The sequence below is a fragment of the Panicum virgatum genome, chromosome 1K, assembly GCF_016808335.1.
Source record: "Panicum virgatum strain AP13 chromosome 1K, P.virgatum_v5, whole genome shotgun sequence".
Classification (NCBI taxonomy): domain Eukaryota; kingdom Viridiplantae; phylum Streptophyta; class Magnoliopsida; order Poales; family Poaceae; genus Panicum; species Panicum virgatum.
In genome coordinates this window covers 2762588-2781901 of record NC_053136.1, presented here as the reverse complement: position 1 = coordinate 2781901, position 19314 = coordinate 2762588, and the positions used below count along the sequence as shown (strand labels likewise).

The 19314-nt window shown below is 53.9% G+C and overlaps 2 protein-coding genes across 2 annotated transcripts; one reads left to right on the top strand and one right to left on the bottom strand.

The window, feature by feature from the left end:
- Positions 1–3550: 3550 nt before the first annotated feature.
- On the bottom strand, positions 3551–4255 carry LOC120647793. The gene is made up of 2 exons (XM_039924636.1): positions 3752–4255; positions 3551–3688 (listed from the first exon to the last, which is right to left on the bottom strand). Exons 1-2 carry the CDS (start codon positions 4253–4255, stop codon positions 3551–3553), a joined length of 642 nt encoding a protein of 213 aa, XP_039780570.1.
- A 10752-nt stretch (positions 4256–15007) lies between these two features.
- Positions 15008–16216, top strand: LOC120650958. Its single transcript, XM_039928276.1, has one exon. It carries the CDS (start codon positions 15110–15112, stop codon positions 16073–16075), a length of 966 nt encoding a protein of 321 aa, XP_039784210.1. The 5' UTR covers positions 15008–15109; the 3' UTR covers positions 16076–16216.
- Positions 16217–19314: the final 3098 nt, after the last annotated feature.

Genomic DNA, 19314 nt, shown 5'->3' with positions numbered 1-19314 from the left:
ATAGGTCGGGAAACATCGAAAACAGGGGACCACGACCGAAAAGAACGATAACTCCCAGCCCCCGAGCGTCTCGTGGACCCTTGCCCGGTGCTTAGGTCGGAAGACAAGGGAATGGGACAGAAACGCAAAAGAGAGTCGGAAAACTTTTGCTCTTTTATTCATTCGAGAATAAACTTCGTTACAAGCATGGATTAGATAGTAACGACATAGCTATTCGATGTTCCATGCGTTGGTGAAGACCTTGCCATCGGATGTCTGCAGCTTGTAGGCCCCGGGTTGGAGTGCATCGGCGATGATGTACGGCCCTTCCCAAGGAGGAGATAGCTTGTGCCTTCCATGATTGCTCTGAACCCTGCGCAAAACAAGATCTCCCACCTGAAATGCTCGGGCTCGAACGTGCTTCGCATGATACCTCTACAACGCCTGTTGATACTTGGCCGACTGAGCCAGCGCCACCACTCGCGCTTCATCGAGTTGGTCCAGCGCGTCTTCCTGCGACTTCTCATTTCCTGCCTCATCGAAGGCTCGGACTCTTGGCGCACCGTAGTCTAGATCGGTCGGAAGGACCGGCTCTGCCCCGTAGACCATGTAGAACGGCGTGAAGCCGGTACTCCTGTTCGGGCTCGTCCGCAGACTCCACACCACGGCGGGTAGCTCGGCAGCCCACCGACCACCAAGAATATCAAGCCGCTTCTTCAGGCGATCATCGTAAATGTGGGGTTTTATGCCTCGGACGATCGATCCGTTGGCGCGCCCGACTTGCCCATTCGTTCGAGGGTACGCCACAACCGCCCAGTCCAACCTGATGTGGTAGTCGTCGCAGAATCGAAGGAACTTTTTTCCGGTGAACTGCTTCCCGTTGTCTGTTATGATGGAGTTCGGTACTCCGAATCGATGAAGGATGTCCAGGGAGAACTCCACCGCTTGCTCAGACTTGACAGCAACGAAGGCCTTAGCCTCGATCCACTTGGTGAACTTGTCGACGGCGACGAGCGCGTGGGTGAAACCACCCAGCACCTTCTTGAAAGGCCCGAGGAGGTCGAGGCCCCATACCGCAAAGGGCCATACGAGTGGGATCGTCTGAAGAGCCTGCGCGGGTTGATGTATCTGGCGGGTGTAGTACTGGCAGCACTGACACGAACAAACGAGTCGCTCGGCGTCAGCCACCGGGGTGGGCCAGTAAAAGCCATGACAGAAAGTGTTTTTGACCAAGGTTCTTGGCCCGGAATGGTGTCTGCATACACCCGCGTGGATGTCCGCGAGCAACGCCTGGCCCTCCTCAGCCAGGATGCACCTTTGCAGCACGTCGCTCCTGCCACGCCGATAGAGTTCGCCATCGACCAGCCGGAACGACTTGGCTTGCCGAGCTAGCCGCTTTGCCTCGTCTTTGTCAGAGGGCTTGATGTCATGTTTGAAGTATACCAAGAAAGGTGCCCTCCAGTCCGACACCACCACTCCCGGGTTCGGCGGGAGCTCGTCCCCGGGTCCTTCAGCAGCCGCCGAAAGCTCGTCTCTAGGCCGATCATCGTCGGATTCTGCCTCTTCGCAGGGCTCTCCATCGAGTTGCATGGCCTCGCGTGGTGGCGACACCGGAGGTACTGGTTTCGATCGATCGGATGGGGCAGAGCTCGGAACCCCCGACCCCTGTGGGTTGATCGGAGAGGGAGCCCCCGAGCATGATTGCTCGGCTGTGGCAAGCGTCGGAGCCTCCGAGCATGGTCGCTCGGCTGGGGCAGGCGGCAGAGCCCCCGAGCACAGTTGCTCGGCTGGGGTGGGCAGCTGAGCACCTGAGCATTGCGGGTCTGCCTTTGGTTCTTCAAGCCGAACGGACGGCTTGTACAGGTCCTGCGCAAAGATGTCTACCGGAGCAGGCTCTCACTGCGATGCCATTTTGGCTAGCATGTCGGCGGTTTCATTGTACATCCGCGACAAGTGCCTCAGCTCGAGACCATCGAATTTCTCCTCCAGACGACGGATTTCCCGGCAATAGGCCGCCATCTTTTCGCTATGATAACTGGCCTCCTTCATGATTTGATCAACGACAAATTGTGAACCCCCCGAATCTCGAGATGCTTGATCCCAATTTCAGAGGCGATACGCAAGCCATTGACGAGGGCCTCGTACTCCGCAACGTTGTTTGAAGCGGGAAAATAGAGTCGAATCGAATACCTTATCCTCACGCCGAGGGGAGAGACAAAAACAATACCGACCCCAGCGCTGGTCGTCATCATCGAGCCATCAAAGAACATCCACCAGCACTCATGCTCGACTGGAGCCGGCAGCATCTGCACTTCGGTCCACTCCGCGATGAAATCGGCCAATACCTAGGACTTGATCGCCGTTCGTGGCGCGTAAGTAATCCCCTGGCCCATGAGCTCGAGCGCCCACATGGCTATCCAACCTGTCGCATCCTTATTCTGGATTACCTCGCCGAGAGGGAAGACTAGACCACCGTGACTGGGTGGGACTCGAAGTAATGGCGCAACTTCCTTTTCACAATCAGGACTGCGTAGAGCAGTTTTTGAATTTGACGGTACCGAGTTTTCGAGTCGGACAACACCTCACTCACGAAATAGACCGGCCACTGAACTGGATGTACATGTCCCACCTCTGACCGCTTGACCACGAGCGCGACGCTAACCACCTGAGTGGTGGCCGTGAGGTAAAGCAGGAGGGGCTCGCCCTCCACTGGCGGGGCCAAGATCGGCGCACTCGAAAGGAGCGTCTTCAGCTTGTCGAGTGCATCTTGGGCCTCATCGATCCAAGCAAAATTGTTGGTTTTCTTAAGGAGCTGATAGAGCGGCAATCCTCGCTCGCCGAGGCGTGAGATGAATCGGCTAAGCGCTGCAACGCAACCGGTGACCTTTTGCTCCGCCTTGAGGCTCTGGATGGGACCCATCTTTGAGATGGCCGCGAATTTGGTCGGGTTCGCCTCGATCCCTCGCTGGGAAACAAGGTAGCCTAACAGCATGCCGCTCGGCACCCCAAAAATGCATTTTTTGGGGTTAAGCTTAATTCGGTTGGCACACAACTTCGCGAAAACGAGCTCAAGATCGGCGATTAACTTGTCGACCCGTTTCGTCTTGACTACTATGTCGTCGACATAAGCCTCAACTATTGAACCGATTAGCTTGCCAAAGCACTGAGTCATGCAGCGCTGGTATGTCGCACCTGCGTTTTTCAGCCCGAACGTCATGGTCGTGTAATTATATAAACCAAAGGGCGTAATGAATGCGATAGCGAGTTGATCGGCTTCTTTCAGCGCGATTTGATGGTACCCGGAGTACGCATCAAGAAAACAGAGGGTTTCGCACCCCGCGGTCGAATCACCGATTTGATCTATACGCGGCAAAGGAAACGGATCCTTCGGACACGCCTTATTCAGGCTCGTATAGTCAACACACATCCTCCATTTCCCATTCTTCTTTTTTACAAGAACAGGATTGGCCAACCACTCGGGGTACTGGCATTCCCGGATAAACCCTGTAGCTAACAACTTAGCGACTTCTTCTCCTATCGCCCTACGCTTCTCCTCAGTGAAGAGGCGCAGTCACTGCTTGACGGGCTTCGACCCACGATTGATCTTCAGGGCATGCTCGGCGACCTCCCTTGGGATCCCCGGCATGTCGGACGGCTTCCACGCGAAGATATCTTTGTTAGCTCGGAGGAAGTCGACGAGCGCGCTTTTCTATTTGGTGGATAGGCCGGCCCCGACAAGGAACATCATGCCGTCCTTCGCGCCCGGGTTAACCTCAATCTCCTTGGTGTCCACAGCCGCCTGGAACGATCCAGACTTCTTGCCGTTGGAATCAAGGGGCCCTTCTTCGTGTTCTGCCTTTAGAACAATAAGCTCCTCTGAGGCAATGACAGTCGTGGCGTGCTCGCAGCACTCCTTTTCGCACTGAAAGGCATGCTGGAAGGAAGTGCCTACAGTTATGACACCCCTCGGCCCGGGCATCTTTAGCTTGAGGTATGTATAGTTGGGGACTGCCATGAACTTAGCATAGCACGGCCGACCTAATAACGTGTGGTAGGTCCCGGAGAATCCCACCACTTCGAACGTTAAGGTCTCCGTCCTGAAATTGGTCGGATCCCCGAATGTCACTGGCAGGTCGATCTGCCCGATAGGTAGCGCCTGCTTCCCAGGCACAACTCCATGGAACGGTGCACCGGATGGACGAAGCTGTGAGCGATCGATGCCCATAGCGTCCAGCATCTCCGCGTACATAATGTTCAGGCCACTCCCTCCGTCCATGAGGACCTTAGAGAGTTTCATGTTGCCGACGATCGGATCCACCACAAGCGGGTACTTGCCCGGCTGAGGGATGAAGTCGGGATGATCCTTCCGATCGAAGGTGATGGGTAGCTCGGACCACCGAAGATAGGTCGGCACCGCAGGCTCGGCTGCATACACCTCGCGATGACGAAGCTTTTGTATACGCTTGGAGCTATAGGAATCCGGCCTGCCAAAGATCATCATGCATCCCTGCGGGTGGGAGTATTCGTCCCCTTTGTTGCCATCGCCATCGCCCTCAGCGACATCACAGTCGTCACCATTATTTCCCTGGGCCTTTGCTTCGGGCTTCTTGTCATTGTTGCCATGCCGGCCATACTCCCGCTTCTTCGGGTTCTACGCAAGGAACTTCCTCATAAGGAAACAGTCCTTGTACAGATGCTTGACAGGCCCAGCGTGGTTCGGACACGGCTTCTTGAGCATCTTCTCGAAATGGTCCGGAGAATCCTGAGGTGGAGGTCAGCTCCCAGGTGCCCTATCCTTTCGCTCGGCCGAGGCGACGAACTTGTCTCCGCCCCCGCCCTGGTGCTTGTGCTTCTTCCCTTTCCCATTGCGGCCCAAGGAGCCCTCGCCGACCGCCTTGTCGTGCTTGGTTTTGCCTTTGCTGTCAGGGAAAATGGCTCCCACAGCTTCGTCACCAGTCGTGTGACTGGTCGCAATGTCAAAGAGATCATGCGCCGTGCGTGGACTATTGCGTCCCAACTTGTGGACCAGCTCCTTGTTTGTGGTTCCGCTGATGAATGCCCCAATGACGTCTGCGTCGGTCACATCGGGCAGCTCGTGACACTGCTTGGTGAAACGCCGGAGATACTCGCGGAGGGTCTCACCGGCCCTTTGCCGGCAGGCCTTCAAATCCCACGGGTTACCAGGGCGCACATATGTGCCCTAGAAGTTCCCTGCAAAGATCTCCTTGAGGTCTGACCAAGAGTGGATCTGATCGGTCGGAAGGTGCTCGAGCCATGCCCGCGCTGAGTCGGCGAGGAACAATGGCAAGTTCTAGATGATGAAAAGATGCCCGCGTGGCATGCGAGGCGGTAATCGTCCAGCCAAAGGCTAGGCTTGGTCTCGCCGGCGTACCAAGTGATATTGGTCGGCGGTCGGTATCGCGGCGGGATTGCGCATTACGGATCCGAGATCCGAAAACCCGTGGACCTGGAGCATCAGGACTCGGACTTTGATCGTCGTCACTGTCGGCGCGGCCGCCGCGACGTACATAGCGACCGTGCGTCACTTCAGCGGTCGATGACTCCGCCCGGTCGCACCTCCGGGCGTCTAACGTGCACCGTGCGTCACGGTTCTGTCCCAGACGCTCTCGTACAGGAGCCCTCGGGAGTCTCTCGTCATGATGAGACGCTTGGCGCACCGACACGTCATGGATGTAAGCTGCCGTGGGGGTCCTTCGAGCTGATGAAGCCGCCCGACGGCGCGACAGAGAGCTCTCCGCCTGCTGCTCTGCCGCCTTGTCCAGTAAGGCGCTAATCCGCTGTCGGGCCACCCACGCTTCCGGAGTTTCGGGCTCCGGGAGGACATGGAGCAACGCGGCCGCGGCAGCGAGATTCTGCCCTGGGTGATCGAAGAGGAGTAGTCCTTCTCCGTTATTCACAATCTGCCGCGCAACGCTGCGGGCTCTTCCGCGAGCACCGCAGCCGACACTGCGACAGCGCAACTCCGCAGGTAGCTCAGCGCGTTCCCGAGCGACCTGCTCTGCTGCCTCGTCCAGCTCCTTCTGCCACTCCTAGAGCTGCTCCATCGTTAGTGGAGGCTGCAACGGGGGAGTATGCTCCATTTCCCGCTCTTTGCCATCGCCATCATCGCCGTCGGCGTTGGCTCCGTCGGCGGGTTCAGCAATCTCCGCCATCAGACACTCTCGCGAGGGGTGATGATCCCCGCCACTGGAGCACGAACCCGAACAGTCCTCGATGACCGCCTTGAGCAGATTGTGGACTGACTCCAGGGCCGCCTCGACCATACCCGCGAACTCGCTGTCCGGAGGGGGTAATCCAAACCGTCTGGCCATCTCTCGCGCTGCTGTGTCGAGGAGGTTCTGGCCTGGCGTACGCAGGCCGAAAGGCATCACCACCGGTACGGGTCCAGCAACTAGCTCCCGGGGCAGCGGCTCGTTGCCAGAAAGCTGCGCGATGATGTCCGCCAAGGAGAAGACAATGTCCCTTAGTCACGCAGGGACTCAGAGCTGCATCCAACTGGCGCCTCAGCTCCTCCGTATCGATGGAGAAGGAGGGCTCGTACTCGCTGGCGGAACTCTGAATAGAGTTGCTATCATCCGCGGAGACATCGCTCTCTGTGTCGTCCAGCCGCAGCCTGCCGAAGGCCACGGTGATGGAGTCCATCGTCTGGACATGCGTGGGGCGGCCCGACTGAGACCGCACCAGCTCGCCGTCGCTAGCAACGATGAAATCGAGGGACCCGTAACGCACGCTTGTGCCCGGGGCGCAGGAAACGCCATGGTCAGCCATCCAGCCGCCTGGAGATGAACGAACGTCAAGCGCAAATGCCCATACCTGGCGCGCCAACTGTCGGGGGCTAGTAAATTTATATGGCTGGGGATTGCGCGCGCCAACTGTCGGGGCTAGTAAATTTATATGGCTGGAGATTGCGCGTCAGGAGCTGGATGGTAGCACAGTGGACACAGAGGGTTTATACTGGTTCGGGCAACATGCCCTACATCCAGTTGTGGTGTTCTTCGTGTTACTGTGCTCAAGGGTGTGTACAATGGATGCAAGGGAGAGCCGTGTGAGCTCAAGCCTTGGTGTGAGAAGTGTTCGTGAATCCACTTGTTGCTCAGTGTGAAGGTGATGTCGTGTATATTGGTCTGATCGATTGCAATACGCATGGGAACGGGGCCTCCTTTTATAGGCGAAGGAGGGCCCGATCCTTACAATGGTAAAGAATACAAACGCAAGGGGAAAGTGCAAAAATGTCCTGGTCTTCCTCCCGGTCTTCGCTGGTCGTGGTGGGCCCGGTCTGGCGCTGAGGAGAACCGGGGTCAGACGCGTCCCATCCTAGCTTACTGCTGGCGAGGGGATTACGGGAGACGTCATCCTGGAGGCTGCTACAGTGACCCGTGTATCTCTGAGGTTGGCATACGGCGCTACAGTCTATTCCGTAGCATCGTGGGCTACGTACGGTAGCGGCGTGGGCGACGTGCGCCGTCTGCCCTCGAGTGTCCCGCTCTGTCAGCGTACAACGGATGTCCGAGGTGACGTGCAGCGTAACGCCCCGCCCTCCCGTATTCCTCATGTGGGGGCACCGCGTAGGCAGCACGCACAAGGTTTGTGGGGTAACCGAATGATCAGGCGGGCGTAGTTAGCTCGGGCAAACCAGATAGCTCGGGCGAGGCGGAGATTGCTCGGGCGAGTGGGGATGGCTCGGACGAGCCACCAGCTCGACGTACGATCCTGGGCCTCGAGGCCCACGGACTCCCCTCCGTAGCGACTCTTTCGTTCTTGGCTACAGCGGTATACACTTCGTTAGTGAGCCTTTACGTCCTGTGTGGGGGCCCTTGGTCTACACCCCCAACAGCTTGAAATTAGGTGAGAAGATCACGGCCATTGGATTTGAAACGGAGGAGATATAGGGTTTAAAAGTTTGAATTGAAGGAAATTCTAGAAAATGGAAAAAGAGGGGTACTGTGCTGTGGACAGGGTCTGTAGGCTTGTGGACCGGGATGCTGCTGAGGGTGTGGTCCATTGTGGACCGGTTTAATGGACTAGGTCTACAGGTGTTTGTGGACTAGGACCTCTTATTATCTCCATGGTCCACGCCATGAACCGGGTGCACCGGTGGGGAAGCCATGTTGGCCGGCCTCTCCCTACCAGTATAGGGGCAGTGGCGGCTCGCCAGCGAAGTCTGGGGCATGCGTGCGAGGACGATGGGGAAGGAGGAGTTGGCCAGCGGGTAGGTAGAATGGCGAAGCCGGCTGTGGGTACGGGATCGTCGGAAAGCGGCTGGAGCAGTGGCCGTGGGTGGCCAGACTTGGGAAAGAAGATGGTGCGAAAAGGTGAGTGTTTGGGGCCGTGTTTGGTTACCAAATTCAAAATTTCAAATTTTTTTTTCGGCACCTGCATGAAGACTTAAATCTAGACGAAATAAAGAACGCATTGCGACTGCTGGCTGTAAATGGCGAGACGAATCTAATGAACCTAATTAGGCTGTAATCAGATGCTAAATTGCTACAGTAATGCTACAGTAAACAACCTCTAATGCCGGACTAATTAGGCTCATTAGATTCGTCTCGCGATTTACAGACGAGTTCTGTAATTATTTTTGTGAATAGTCTATGTTTAGTACTTCAAATGTAGAAAGATGCCTTTTTAAAAATTTTACAGAGCGCAACCAAACACGGCCTGGATCTTCTTGTGTCTTACATATGGTTGCAGAGCAAACCAGATACTAGTAATTTGTTTGCTCTTTCTTTCACCTTTCCTACATTCCAGGCAATTGAAAATATTGTTTCAAACAAGTCTTTGCTATATTTTCCTATTTCATTCCAGTTAGGTTCCAGCAAAAGTCATCCCAATTTAGTTAGTGGGCTCTCAAGAAATATTTGAATGAGTAGACTATATATATATATATATATATATATATATATATATATATATATATATATATATATATATATATATATATATATATATATAGGGGGCTTGGGATAACTAGCTAGCACAGATGCGTAATCCACACGTTATACCGTAGACCGTACTCTTGGCTACGTCCATTCGAACCACTAAGGCTGTCCGCAGCAGTAGCCCCCAAAATTCACCCTCTAAAAAGGAATATTCGTATAGTCCCTTAAAAATTTTTAATCCTCTAAATTACTATTACTGCAGCAGTAACCCGTAAATCCATCCTGTATTCCCGCTCGCCACTCCCTTCCGCTCGCCCAGCCGCTCGCCGAGTCGCCGCCCAGCCGTTCCCGCCTCGACGCAGCTCCCGCCGTTCCCCCGGCGCGGTCCTCCTCTTCCTCGCCGGCGGCCATGGCTCCTCCCAAACGCCGGCGGCCGCGCCCCCTCCTCTTCCTCGCCGGCGCGGCGCGGGTCCTGGGCCTGGTTCCCGGGCTTGCTGGACGCGGGCGGCAGACCATCATCTTCATCTGAATCTTGAAGGTACTGTGCATCAGTGCAGGGATCTCATCTTCTCACAATGTCACCAGGACGCCGAGATCTCATCAGTGCTGGGCCGGCGCAGGGGCACCACCAGCGAAGAACAGCTGCCGCCATGCGCTGTCCAGCTGCAACTGTCAGACTGCTCGCCTCGCCTGCCTGCACGATCAGCTAGCTGATCAGTGATATGATAATGCGATCTTGTGGCTCTTTTTTCTGCAGTTTTTGCGTGTACCCGGGTTGTTAGCTGATACAACTCTTTAGATACACTTGATTGCAGTATTGACCTCATTCTCAAAATTTATCTCTTCTGATCAGTTCTATGTGTTCTTGTATGATTTGAGTACCTCTTCTGATATAGTTATTCACAATTATTGGGACACATGCTTGTCCTGCTCATGTGATGTCCAGATCAAACTGCAGTACAGATCAAGTTTTATAGGCACAAAGCTTTACAAATGAACTGTTGTGAAAAGATATCAGTTATAAATCAGCAGAAGTTTATCTGCTTCCATATCTTCATTTTTTAGTATCTCAAGCTCCATTTGAATCTGCAGTCTGCACATCACTGTAAGCCACTCCAAAAAGTTGAATTTTCTGGTTACTGATATTACTGACATGCAGAAAATACAAGGTAGTCTGTAGTTAGTCAGACAATGTTTCTCTAAAAATGCAACACATCATTTCTAAGTTGGAGTCACATTTTGGCATGAACAATATTGGCGAACACAATATTGTCAGATTCAGAACAGTTGGTGTCTGTCAACCTGTGACTACGATCCCAGCATTTCAGAAAAGAGAGAAGATCACTCTGGACAATATTTAACTGATATCCGTACACAATGTTTCATTTCAGCATTTCAGGAAAGAGAGAACATCACTCTGGAGAAGTTTTCAACACGTCCGAGAGAAGTTTTCAGGCTATTATTCAGCTACACACCCATAAGTAACAACTGGTAGTTCATTCAGGCTATTATTCTGCTCCATGCTTAGTGAGGATAGAAGAATTGACGCCATCTCTTTCTCCTTGTCATGCCTGTCCATTGCCAAACATCTTCCAGCTCGTATGTAGGAATGATATCCTGATCAGTCTGCCATGCCAAAACAGTTCGATATGTAAGATAAAACTGATAAACTGATAATAATGCCAACATCAGAGAAAGGAACTGCTACTAGTAATAATGCAGAAAACCTTAAAGGAACTGCTACTAGTAATAATGCAGAAAACCTTACAAAAGCATGTTTGGCCAATCTTGGCCAATTTTGCACATCTAAACCAGCTTTGAAAATGCAGAACAGCATACAAGATGCAAAGGTAGTACAAATGTAACAGTCAACAGTCAACTTTACAAAATAGGATGATCTAATCTTTCTTTTACGAAATAGGATGGCCGGTCTTAATGCACCAGTCAACTTTAAAGAAAACTTACAAGATTTCAAGATTTGTCAAATTTGCAATCTGTTTTGTTAGCACGCCAGACAATTCATCATTGTTAAAGTCATGGATTTTGGTGAGGAAATACAGTGTCTGACTGTCAGTTTCTTGAAATCGTACGGATATGGATTCTTTCACTATCTGGAGCACATGTAAGATGAGTAACCTAATTTTCTATGGCCTTTTGTGGGTGAAATTTACCTTTGTACAGATATATGTCTACAAGCAAGATTCTACCTTTCAGCTCAATTCACAAGCAAATCCAAACTTTCGTATAGAAAGATTGGTAAGCAAGATTCACTAATTCCAATTCACAAGTATTCAGGAAAAACCCTACCTCGAGGTGGCCGACGATCCAATGCTCTCCAGGTCTGCTGCTGCAGCCGCCGTGCCCACAAAGACCTGGCCGTCGTCTTCTGGCCGGATGTCCGACGACGAGGGGGAGGGGGAGAGGTCAGGTACCGACCAGATCGTAGCTGCAGCCGCCAAGGATGTGCCTCCCGTTGGCGTGCCTCGGCCTCGGCGTCGTGCTGCCCCACCAAGACGACGACCGCAGCCCACCGCCGCCCAGCAGAGGCGCGGGCGCGCCGCCGCCAACCGCAGCCGCCGCCGGCGACGGCGCAACGCCGAGAAGGAGTGGGAGGCTGCGATGGCGCGATGCCGAGGGGGAGGGGAGGCGACGACGGCGCGGGGGAGGGGAGGCGGCGACAGCCAGGAGAGGAGAAGGCGGCGACAGCGAGGGGAGGGGGAGGCGGACGCACGGGCGAGCTGATTTGGGGGATGTCCGTGCGCCCCGGAAAGATAGAGGGTGAGGGATGGAGACCGTATTTTACGGGAGGCTTTAGGGCAGCAGCAATATTTGAGGACCAGCCGTGCTATATGAGTGGATCCAGCCAGTCCTCAACTATTGCATGTGCCACATTGTCAATAGCTAGCTACGAGCCCCATCTATATTACTACAAGAATGAGCTATCTCCCAACCGGCTGCTTTCTTTCTCACTGGCTTCTTTTCCTGGGGTGGCGTGAACAACATTGTTTATTTCTTACGGATAACCATAGTGTTATGGTCGACCTTAAGAAATTTTTTACTATGGACCAGTCTCACAATGTATATGGGCAGTCAATAGCGTTGCATTTATTGTCTAAGAACTGCTTTTTACTCACATTGCTGGTTCCCTTAGGCTCTCCGCAGCGGGCTCTGTAAGCCGTTCTCTATGCATATTCAGAGTGAAGATAGAGAAAAAAACACCGCAGCAGCGTTTTTTATGCCATACTGAAAGCTAGCGCGCGGCTCGGCACGCGCCATTCCCAGCGCATGTAGCGCTCGCGCGCTACGGGTGGGCCCGGCATCGATGCCGCGCCCCCCAACTGCTCGTAAGCCGCCTCCGCCGCCACGGGCCTGCCTCGCTGCACCTGCCGGAGCCCTGCCGCGCCGCAAGGAAGGGCCTGGAGCTCGCGGCGGGCAAGCGAGCCGCCGCAAGCAAGGGCTTCGGCGCATGGAGGAGGATGGGGAACAAGGAGGATAGGAGAGGGGGGAGGGGGCGGAGGCTCTATGCCGCCGCGCCGGCCGGCCGGCCTCCTCCGCGGCGTGCTGACGGGACGAAGCAGGGAGGCCGGGAGCTCGAGCACGCGCGGGGCCCCTGCTCCTCCGCGCGCGCACGCCCCCTGCTCCTCCCGCCCACGGCCCCCGCCGCGGCCGTTTCGCGCCGCAGCACCGCCCGCGGCTTACCCCGCTGCGTGCCGACCGCCGCGCCGTGAGCAAGCCCCGCGGTGAGGGAGGACGGCCGCCGGGAGGGAGGAGCTCGCCAGCCGCCCGCCATGTCCCCGCTCGCCCACCGCGGTCCCGCGCGCCCTTGCCTGCTCGCCGGCTGCAGTCCCGTGCGCTCGCCGCCACCGCCGAGAGGCCCTGCTCGATTCCCCGTGCGGGCCGCCGCCGTCCGCACCACTCCGCCGTGCCGCGGGCGGGCCACCCCGCCGCTCCGCCGCGAGGCCCGGAGCCGGGGACGGGGCCCCTGCTCGCGGCTGGAGGGGAGAGGGCGCTGGAGAGGGGGCGGCGTGCCTGCGGGAGGGAGCAGGGGAGGGACATCCGTAGGGGAGGGGGAGAGAGAGAACGAGGAGGGAGAGAGAGGGTGCCGAGCTCGAGCTCTCGCCGTCCATGCGCGCTCCTGCAGGCGCACAGCGCGCCCGGCCGCCGCGGCCTCCGCCCGACCGAGCAGGAGAGTAGGGGTGCCGGGGCCTTCGCGGCCTCCGCCGCCGCCTCCTCCAGGCCCTCGCTCGCGAGCTCCGCCGCGGCAGCGCCCATGGCCGGCGTGGGGAGGGAGCAGGGGGAGGGAGGAGGGGCGCGCCCATGGAGGGGTGGAGGAGCGCCGGCAGGGAGATTGGGGAAAGAGAGAGACGGGGAGTGGGGGAGGGAAGGGGACAGAGAGGAAGAAGGGAAAAATAAAAAATAAAATAATCCTGACAAGTGGGTCCCGCGGCTGGTAGTTGGTATAAAGAGTAATATAGAGAATGCATGGATGCGGAGAAACTGAATATAGAAAAGAGAATCTCGATGAGCAGACAGAAATATTTCTTTTAGAGAGTGAATTTGGAAAGTGACGAGTGCGGAGAGCCTTAGGAGAGGCCGTTGCAGCAGCTGTTAATCATCGAATCCTCTATTTTACAGGTTCAGGAGGATTTGGGGGACACCGCCGCGGACAGTCTAAGGCTGCCCGCAGCGGCCTCTGTAAAAGAAACGCAACGCAGCTTACAGAGCCGCTTAGAGAAAAAAAAGCCCGCAGTGGGGCTCTGTAAGAGCTGCGCTATTGTACCGCAGGGCCTTTCGTCCGCAATTCCCAGAGAAGCATGTGGACGTGCGCTATGCTCCACGTCGGCCGCGGCCAACCACCCCGCGCGCATCCCGCCGCAGCTCCCTGCAGCGCTGCGTCCGCCCGCGCTGCCGAGGGGGGGGAGGACGGCTCGCCGAGCGCTGCTGCCGCCGCCTCGCCGCGCGCCACCGAGGGAGTAGGACGGCTCGCCGGCCCGCCATGGATCCCCGGGAGGTGGTGCCGCCGGCGAGCTCTAGGTGCCTGGCCTCCGCGCGCTCAGAGGAGGAGGGGAGGAGGACAGGGGAGGTGCGGCGCCCAGCAGGGGAGGAGGGCTGCGGCCGGCGAGGGAGGCGAGGCCGCCGTCGCCGAGTCCGTGCCAACGCCGCGACGAGCTGCGTGGAGGGGAGCAGAGGAAGAGCCCCGCCGCGCGTGCTCCCCCGCCGCGGGGGGCGGAACTCGAGCAGGGGCCGCGCCGCGGCCGCCTCGCCGCGGATTCGCGCAGCCCCGCCGTGGATCCGCGCCTCCGTCGTCGAGGGGCGGGCCCCTGCACCTCCGCCGCCCACCCGCCCAGGCTCGAGGCCGAGTCCGCCCTCGCCACCGGCGACTGGTGCGCACGAGCGGAGGGAGCAGGGACCGGGGCAGGGGGAGGAGGCCACCGCCGCGCGCATGCCAGGGAAGGGGAGGAGGCCGGCGCGCAGGGGCCGACGCGGGAGGGAAGACGGCGGCGCGTCCCCGCTGGAAGGAGGCGCGAGGAGGGAGGAGGGAGCCGGGAGGAGGGCGGTGCAGCGGGGCGGGCCGCCGGCGGGAGCAGGGAGGAGGCCCCCCCCTCGGGCCCGGCGGCGCGCGCCGCCACGGCCTAGTTGCCGCGAGGCCCGCCGCCGGGGACGGGTCCCTGGCTCCGCCGCACCGGCGGAGGAGGTGGTGGCCGGCGGCGGTGGCCGGGGGAGGAGGGCGCGGTGGCGGAGGGAGAGAGGAGGGAGGGAGATAGAGAGAGAGGCCGGGGGAGAGGGGGTAGAAAAGAAAAAAAATTATGACACATGGGCCCCACGCCTTGGTAGTTGGTATGGAGTAGAAAAATAGAGTGAACGAGCGCGGAGAAACTGAATGTATAGTAGAGAATCTCGATGACCAGGATGAAATATTTTTTTTAGAGAGTAAATTTGGAGAGTGACGAGTGTGGAGAGCCTAAGGCCGGCACCGGAGCGTTGACTGAGGACCATGCTTTCCAAGTCGTCCTTGGGACTTTTGAGACCACACGACAGTGACATCCCGCGGTCCGTTAATTCACCCAATGCTAGCTAGCTTCTGTCCAGCGATTGGTATGGAAAATTAACCAAACCGCACGCACACGCACGCCTCGATCGAACAGGTGTCCAGATCCACTACCACTTCCCTTGTCCCACTGCAACAACAATTTTTCCTCTTTGTTCGGCGCGCTCGACCTCTCCGATCCATGGGCAGCACCAAATTAGCAGCAGCAAGGTCACCATGCGTCCGACTGGTGGAGGAATCCCTGCTCCTGCCGACGCAGGACGTGAGCCTCTTCGCGACCACCTTCCTGCTCATCTTCGCGCACACCTTCGTCTTCATCGCCGTCGCCGTCCACCTGGCCCACCCGCTGGTCGCGGCCACGCTCGCCGACATCCAAGCTCTCAACAGCAAGACCACCACCACCCACGACCACGCGAGCTACAGCTACTTCTCAGAGGTCGTGGAGGCCACTCGGGAGCACGCCAAGAAGCTGCTCGTCATCTACCTCGCGTACCTCGCGAGTAAGCTCGCCACCCAGCTCGCCGCTGCCCTCGCCGCCGCCGCCACCTACTCCGGCGAGCGCCTCACCCGCAAGGCGGTCAGGGAGAGGATCGGGGGCCTTGTCGCCACCGCGGCCTTCGTCGGGGCGCTCGAGTCGTCGCTGACGGCTCTCCTGGTGCTGCTCCTCGTCTCCACGTTGACCAACGACACCGTGCCCTTGTACGGCCGCTACCTGCTGCTCCTCCTCGCCCTTCTGGTGTTCATGTACGTCGGCGCGGTCACGACGGTGAGCCTGGCCGCGTCGGCGGTGGACAGAGGCTGCCACACCCTGTGGGCACTCCGGCGGGGGTGGCGGCTCGTGACAGCAGCGAGGGGGAAGGAGGCTGCCGTGCTCGTGTTCGTCGTCAGCCTCCTGCCCGCCGTGGTGTACCCGGTGCCCGTGTATTCCTTCTCCTTCGTCTACCCGCCGGAGAGGTTTGGAATTGGCTCCTACTACGACTACGAGGCACGCAGCCATGACTTGTGGCTGCTGGGTGTAGTGTCTGGCTCTGGTCTCCCGTCCATTGGTGCGCAGCTCTTCTCCATGGTTACCGCCACGGTGTTCTGCTCCCTGTCATTGTCAATGGAGACCAAGAGCCAGCAGGGAGGACGGCCCACCTCTGTTTGAGCAATATAAATAAAATATAATCTCTCCCCGATTTGTAGTTTGTATTATTGTCGATCATGCGGGCTGATCCAAATGGAAACTCTCCTACACATATCTCTTGCTTAAAATTAAAAAGAGGGATAGATGTTTCCTTTGTGATTTTGAAATTTTTCCTCACAATGTTCCTATGTATCGATATTAATTAATCTGCGTCGATCAATATGAAAACCAAATGCCTGCATAATATAAAGGGAAAAGTCTGTTTTTCAACTCTGAACTATCACGATAGTCCGATTTTGGCCCTTGAACTACGAAACCGGACATCCTACACCTCCAACTAACAAAACCGTTTGAAAAACAACCTTGGCTGAGCCAAAGACGGTTATGCTACAGTAAAATTGCCGAATTTCTAGAATTTCACACCTCTCTCAATTAAATAATAAAGAAAGCATAGTTAATATTGTCTAAAAATCATGATATTTTTTTGGGAGGTAGATCAAAAGACAAGAAATTTATTTTGGCTAGATGTGATACATTAAACATAATGGAATTTGAATTATAAAATTTTAAAAATAGGTAGAATTCAAAATTTCTTGATTTTTTAGGTCAGCTAAACCTATGATAAAAATGCATTAAAAATATGATAATTCATAATTTTTTATTTAGTTAGGTACTTTTTATTAGCCCAAGTTCTATAGAAAATTCATAAATTAAAATTTGAGGAATCAAATTTGATTCAAATTTGAGCGTTGTGAAGGAATTCAAAAACTTTCATAAAAACTTGGGCCAATAAAAATACCTTATTAAACTAAATAAAAAATTATGAATTATCATATTTTTAGTTCATTTTTATCAAAGGTTTAGCTGACCCAAAAATTAAAGATATTTTGAATTCTACCCATTTTTAAAATTTTATAATTCAAATTCCATTATGTTTAATGTACCACATCTAGCCAAAATAAATTCCTTGTCTTTTTATCTACCTGCCAAAAAAATATCATGATTTTTAGACAATATTAACTATGCTTTCTTTATTATTTAATTGAGAGATGTGTGAAATTCTAGAAATTCAGAAATTTTACTATAGCAAAACCACCTTTGGCTGGGCCAGGGTTGTTTTTCAAACGGTTTCGTTAGTTGGAGGTGTAGGATGTCCGGTTTCGTAGTTCAAGGGCCAAAATCAGACTATCGTGATAGTTCAGGATTGAAAAACAGACTTTACCCTAATATAAATGAGCCCCCTCTTCCGCCCACACTGTGGCTCCCTCTTGTGTCCCGCCCCTGAGCAGAGGACAGGACAGCGCAACCCAACCCGGCCTTGGAGCAGGCTGTCGGCCAGGCCACGCCGCTTTGCACCGCACACCCATCAGCTCACGCCATGCATGCTGGCTGACATCCGAGCGAGGCAACTTTTCTGCTTCTTTTTTTTTGCATTTACAACTATTTATGATGATATATGTAGGCTATGGTGAGGAAGTATAGAATTAAGGGTATATATGTAGCCTATATATATGCATGGGGGCTACCATAGATTATACTAGTGGTTAAATTATAATGTATCAATATTTTTATCTTGCAATGGCTTTGAAATTTGTAATTGCAGTGAATCGTAAAGATTGGTTCCTCTGATGATGATGACTATTATTACATTGCAACTTATCTTCTTGTGGACGTAAAGCATGGGAGGACCAAAAGGAACCATTGTGGATTGAGAAATTTTACGGTGCTTGGAGATTTTAGGAACCGCTGAGGGGGCCAGATCTAATGGTTAGAAAGGAGGAGGAACCAATTATAAAAAACTAAACATGTGGGCCACAGATAATAACAAGTGACAGGTTTGGTAGTATCCGTTAGAAAATTTATGGTATATTTTAATTCCAAAATACACTAGGTAAAACATGATGAGTAGTGATATTGTGACAGTAATATATATGCCCGAGTTCATGTTCAATTCGCAACTAAATATAAACATAACATTAAACCAAGAAAGGTCGAAGATATACACAAGGCGGCACCGCGTTCTGGCTCTCCGGCAAGGTGGTGTTCGGCCTCCGCCTGGACACGCTGCGGGGCACGGTCTAGAAGCCCAAGTGGCATGGTATGTGCTCCGGCTTCGGCGGCTCCCTGTACCCGGACCGCCGGCTCACCCAGCAGAACACCGGTGGGCCTACCTGACCTCGCTCGGTCGTCGTCGTCTTTCAAGAAACCGAACCTGACTTGCATGCGGAGTCTCGTACGTGGTTTTGAGTTGCTCTGTTTTCTGTCATAGTCCGTCAAACTTGTACGTACTTACTAGCACAAAACAAACTCTTATTTATACTACTGCAGTATATATTAGGATTGGGTTGTATGGACATATATGAAAAGTATGCATTTTTCTAATGTCAGTTGCAGAAATTAGAACACCAGAAAAACAGGCATATGCTAAGATGAATCAAAACACACTATATACCCTTCCTATAACTACTCTGGCTGCTAAATATTGAGGATGACATAACTACATGGCAAACATATGTGCCCACTTTATTTGAAGCAACTAGTAGGGCAGCCCGCACATTTGTGCGGCTAGTATTATTATGAGAAAGTTATTCAAAATTCAATCAAACACTTGGTGATATATTTTGATTTGATTTATTTCAAGGTCGTAAATGAAATGCGTGGCAGACATTGTAGATATTCATAGATGAATTAAGAATCACTTATAGCAGAGTTACACTAGAGTATGTAGCAAAATCCAGAGCATGAGCACCTTATAAATGCTCTAGTATAGAAATACACATACATTGCTGGAGGTAATAATTCAAATGCTAGTATAAAAATGTTTGAGAGTGTAAAGACTGACTACTTATAACAACAGATGCCTTGTTTAGTTGTAACATTATCTTAATTTCACTCCATGTGCCTTGTTTCTTCTGATTCTGGTGATCAGAGATTATATATTACCCAGAATTGTCATTTAGGTCCAGCAGCTCGCTGCTAATTATCTGCCCTCTTTCATTCAGATGACATTGTAGTCTTACCGTTGTTCTTTTCTACTACCAGTACAGCCGGTTCTTGGTTGTTTGGAGTTGAGCACATGCGGCCTACTAATTGCTCATACCTTATGTGAAAGCACCACCACCACCACCATGCCATTCAATTGTCATATTTCTCCTCATCTTTCGCTATGCACACCTCAATTCTTCTTCTTAGTAGGGATCAAAACAGAAACATTGTACTACTTACCCTAGTCATACTTCAATAGCTGGAGCCATTGCTTG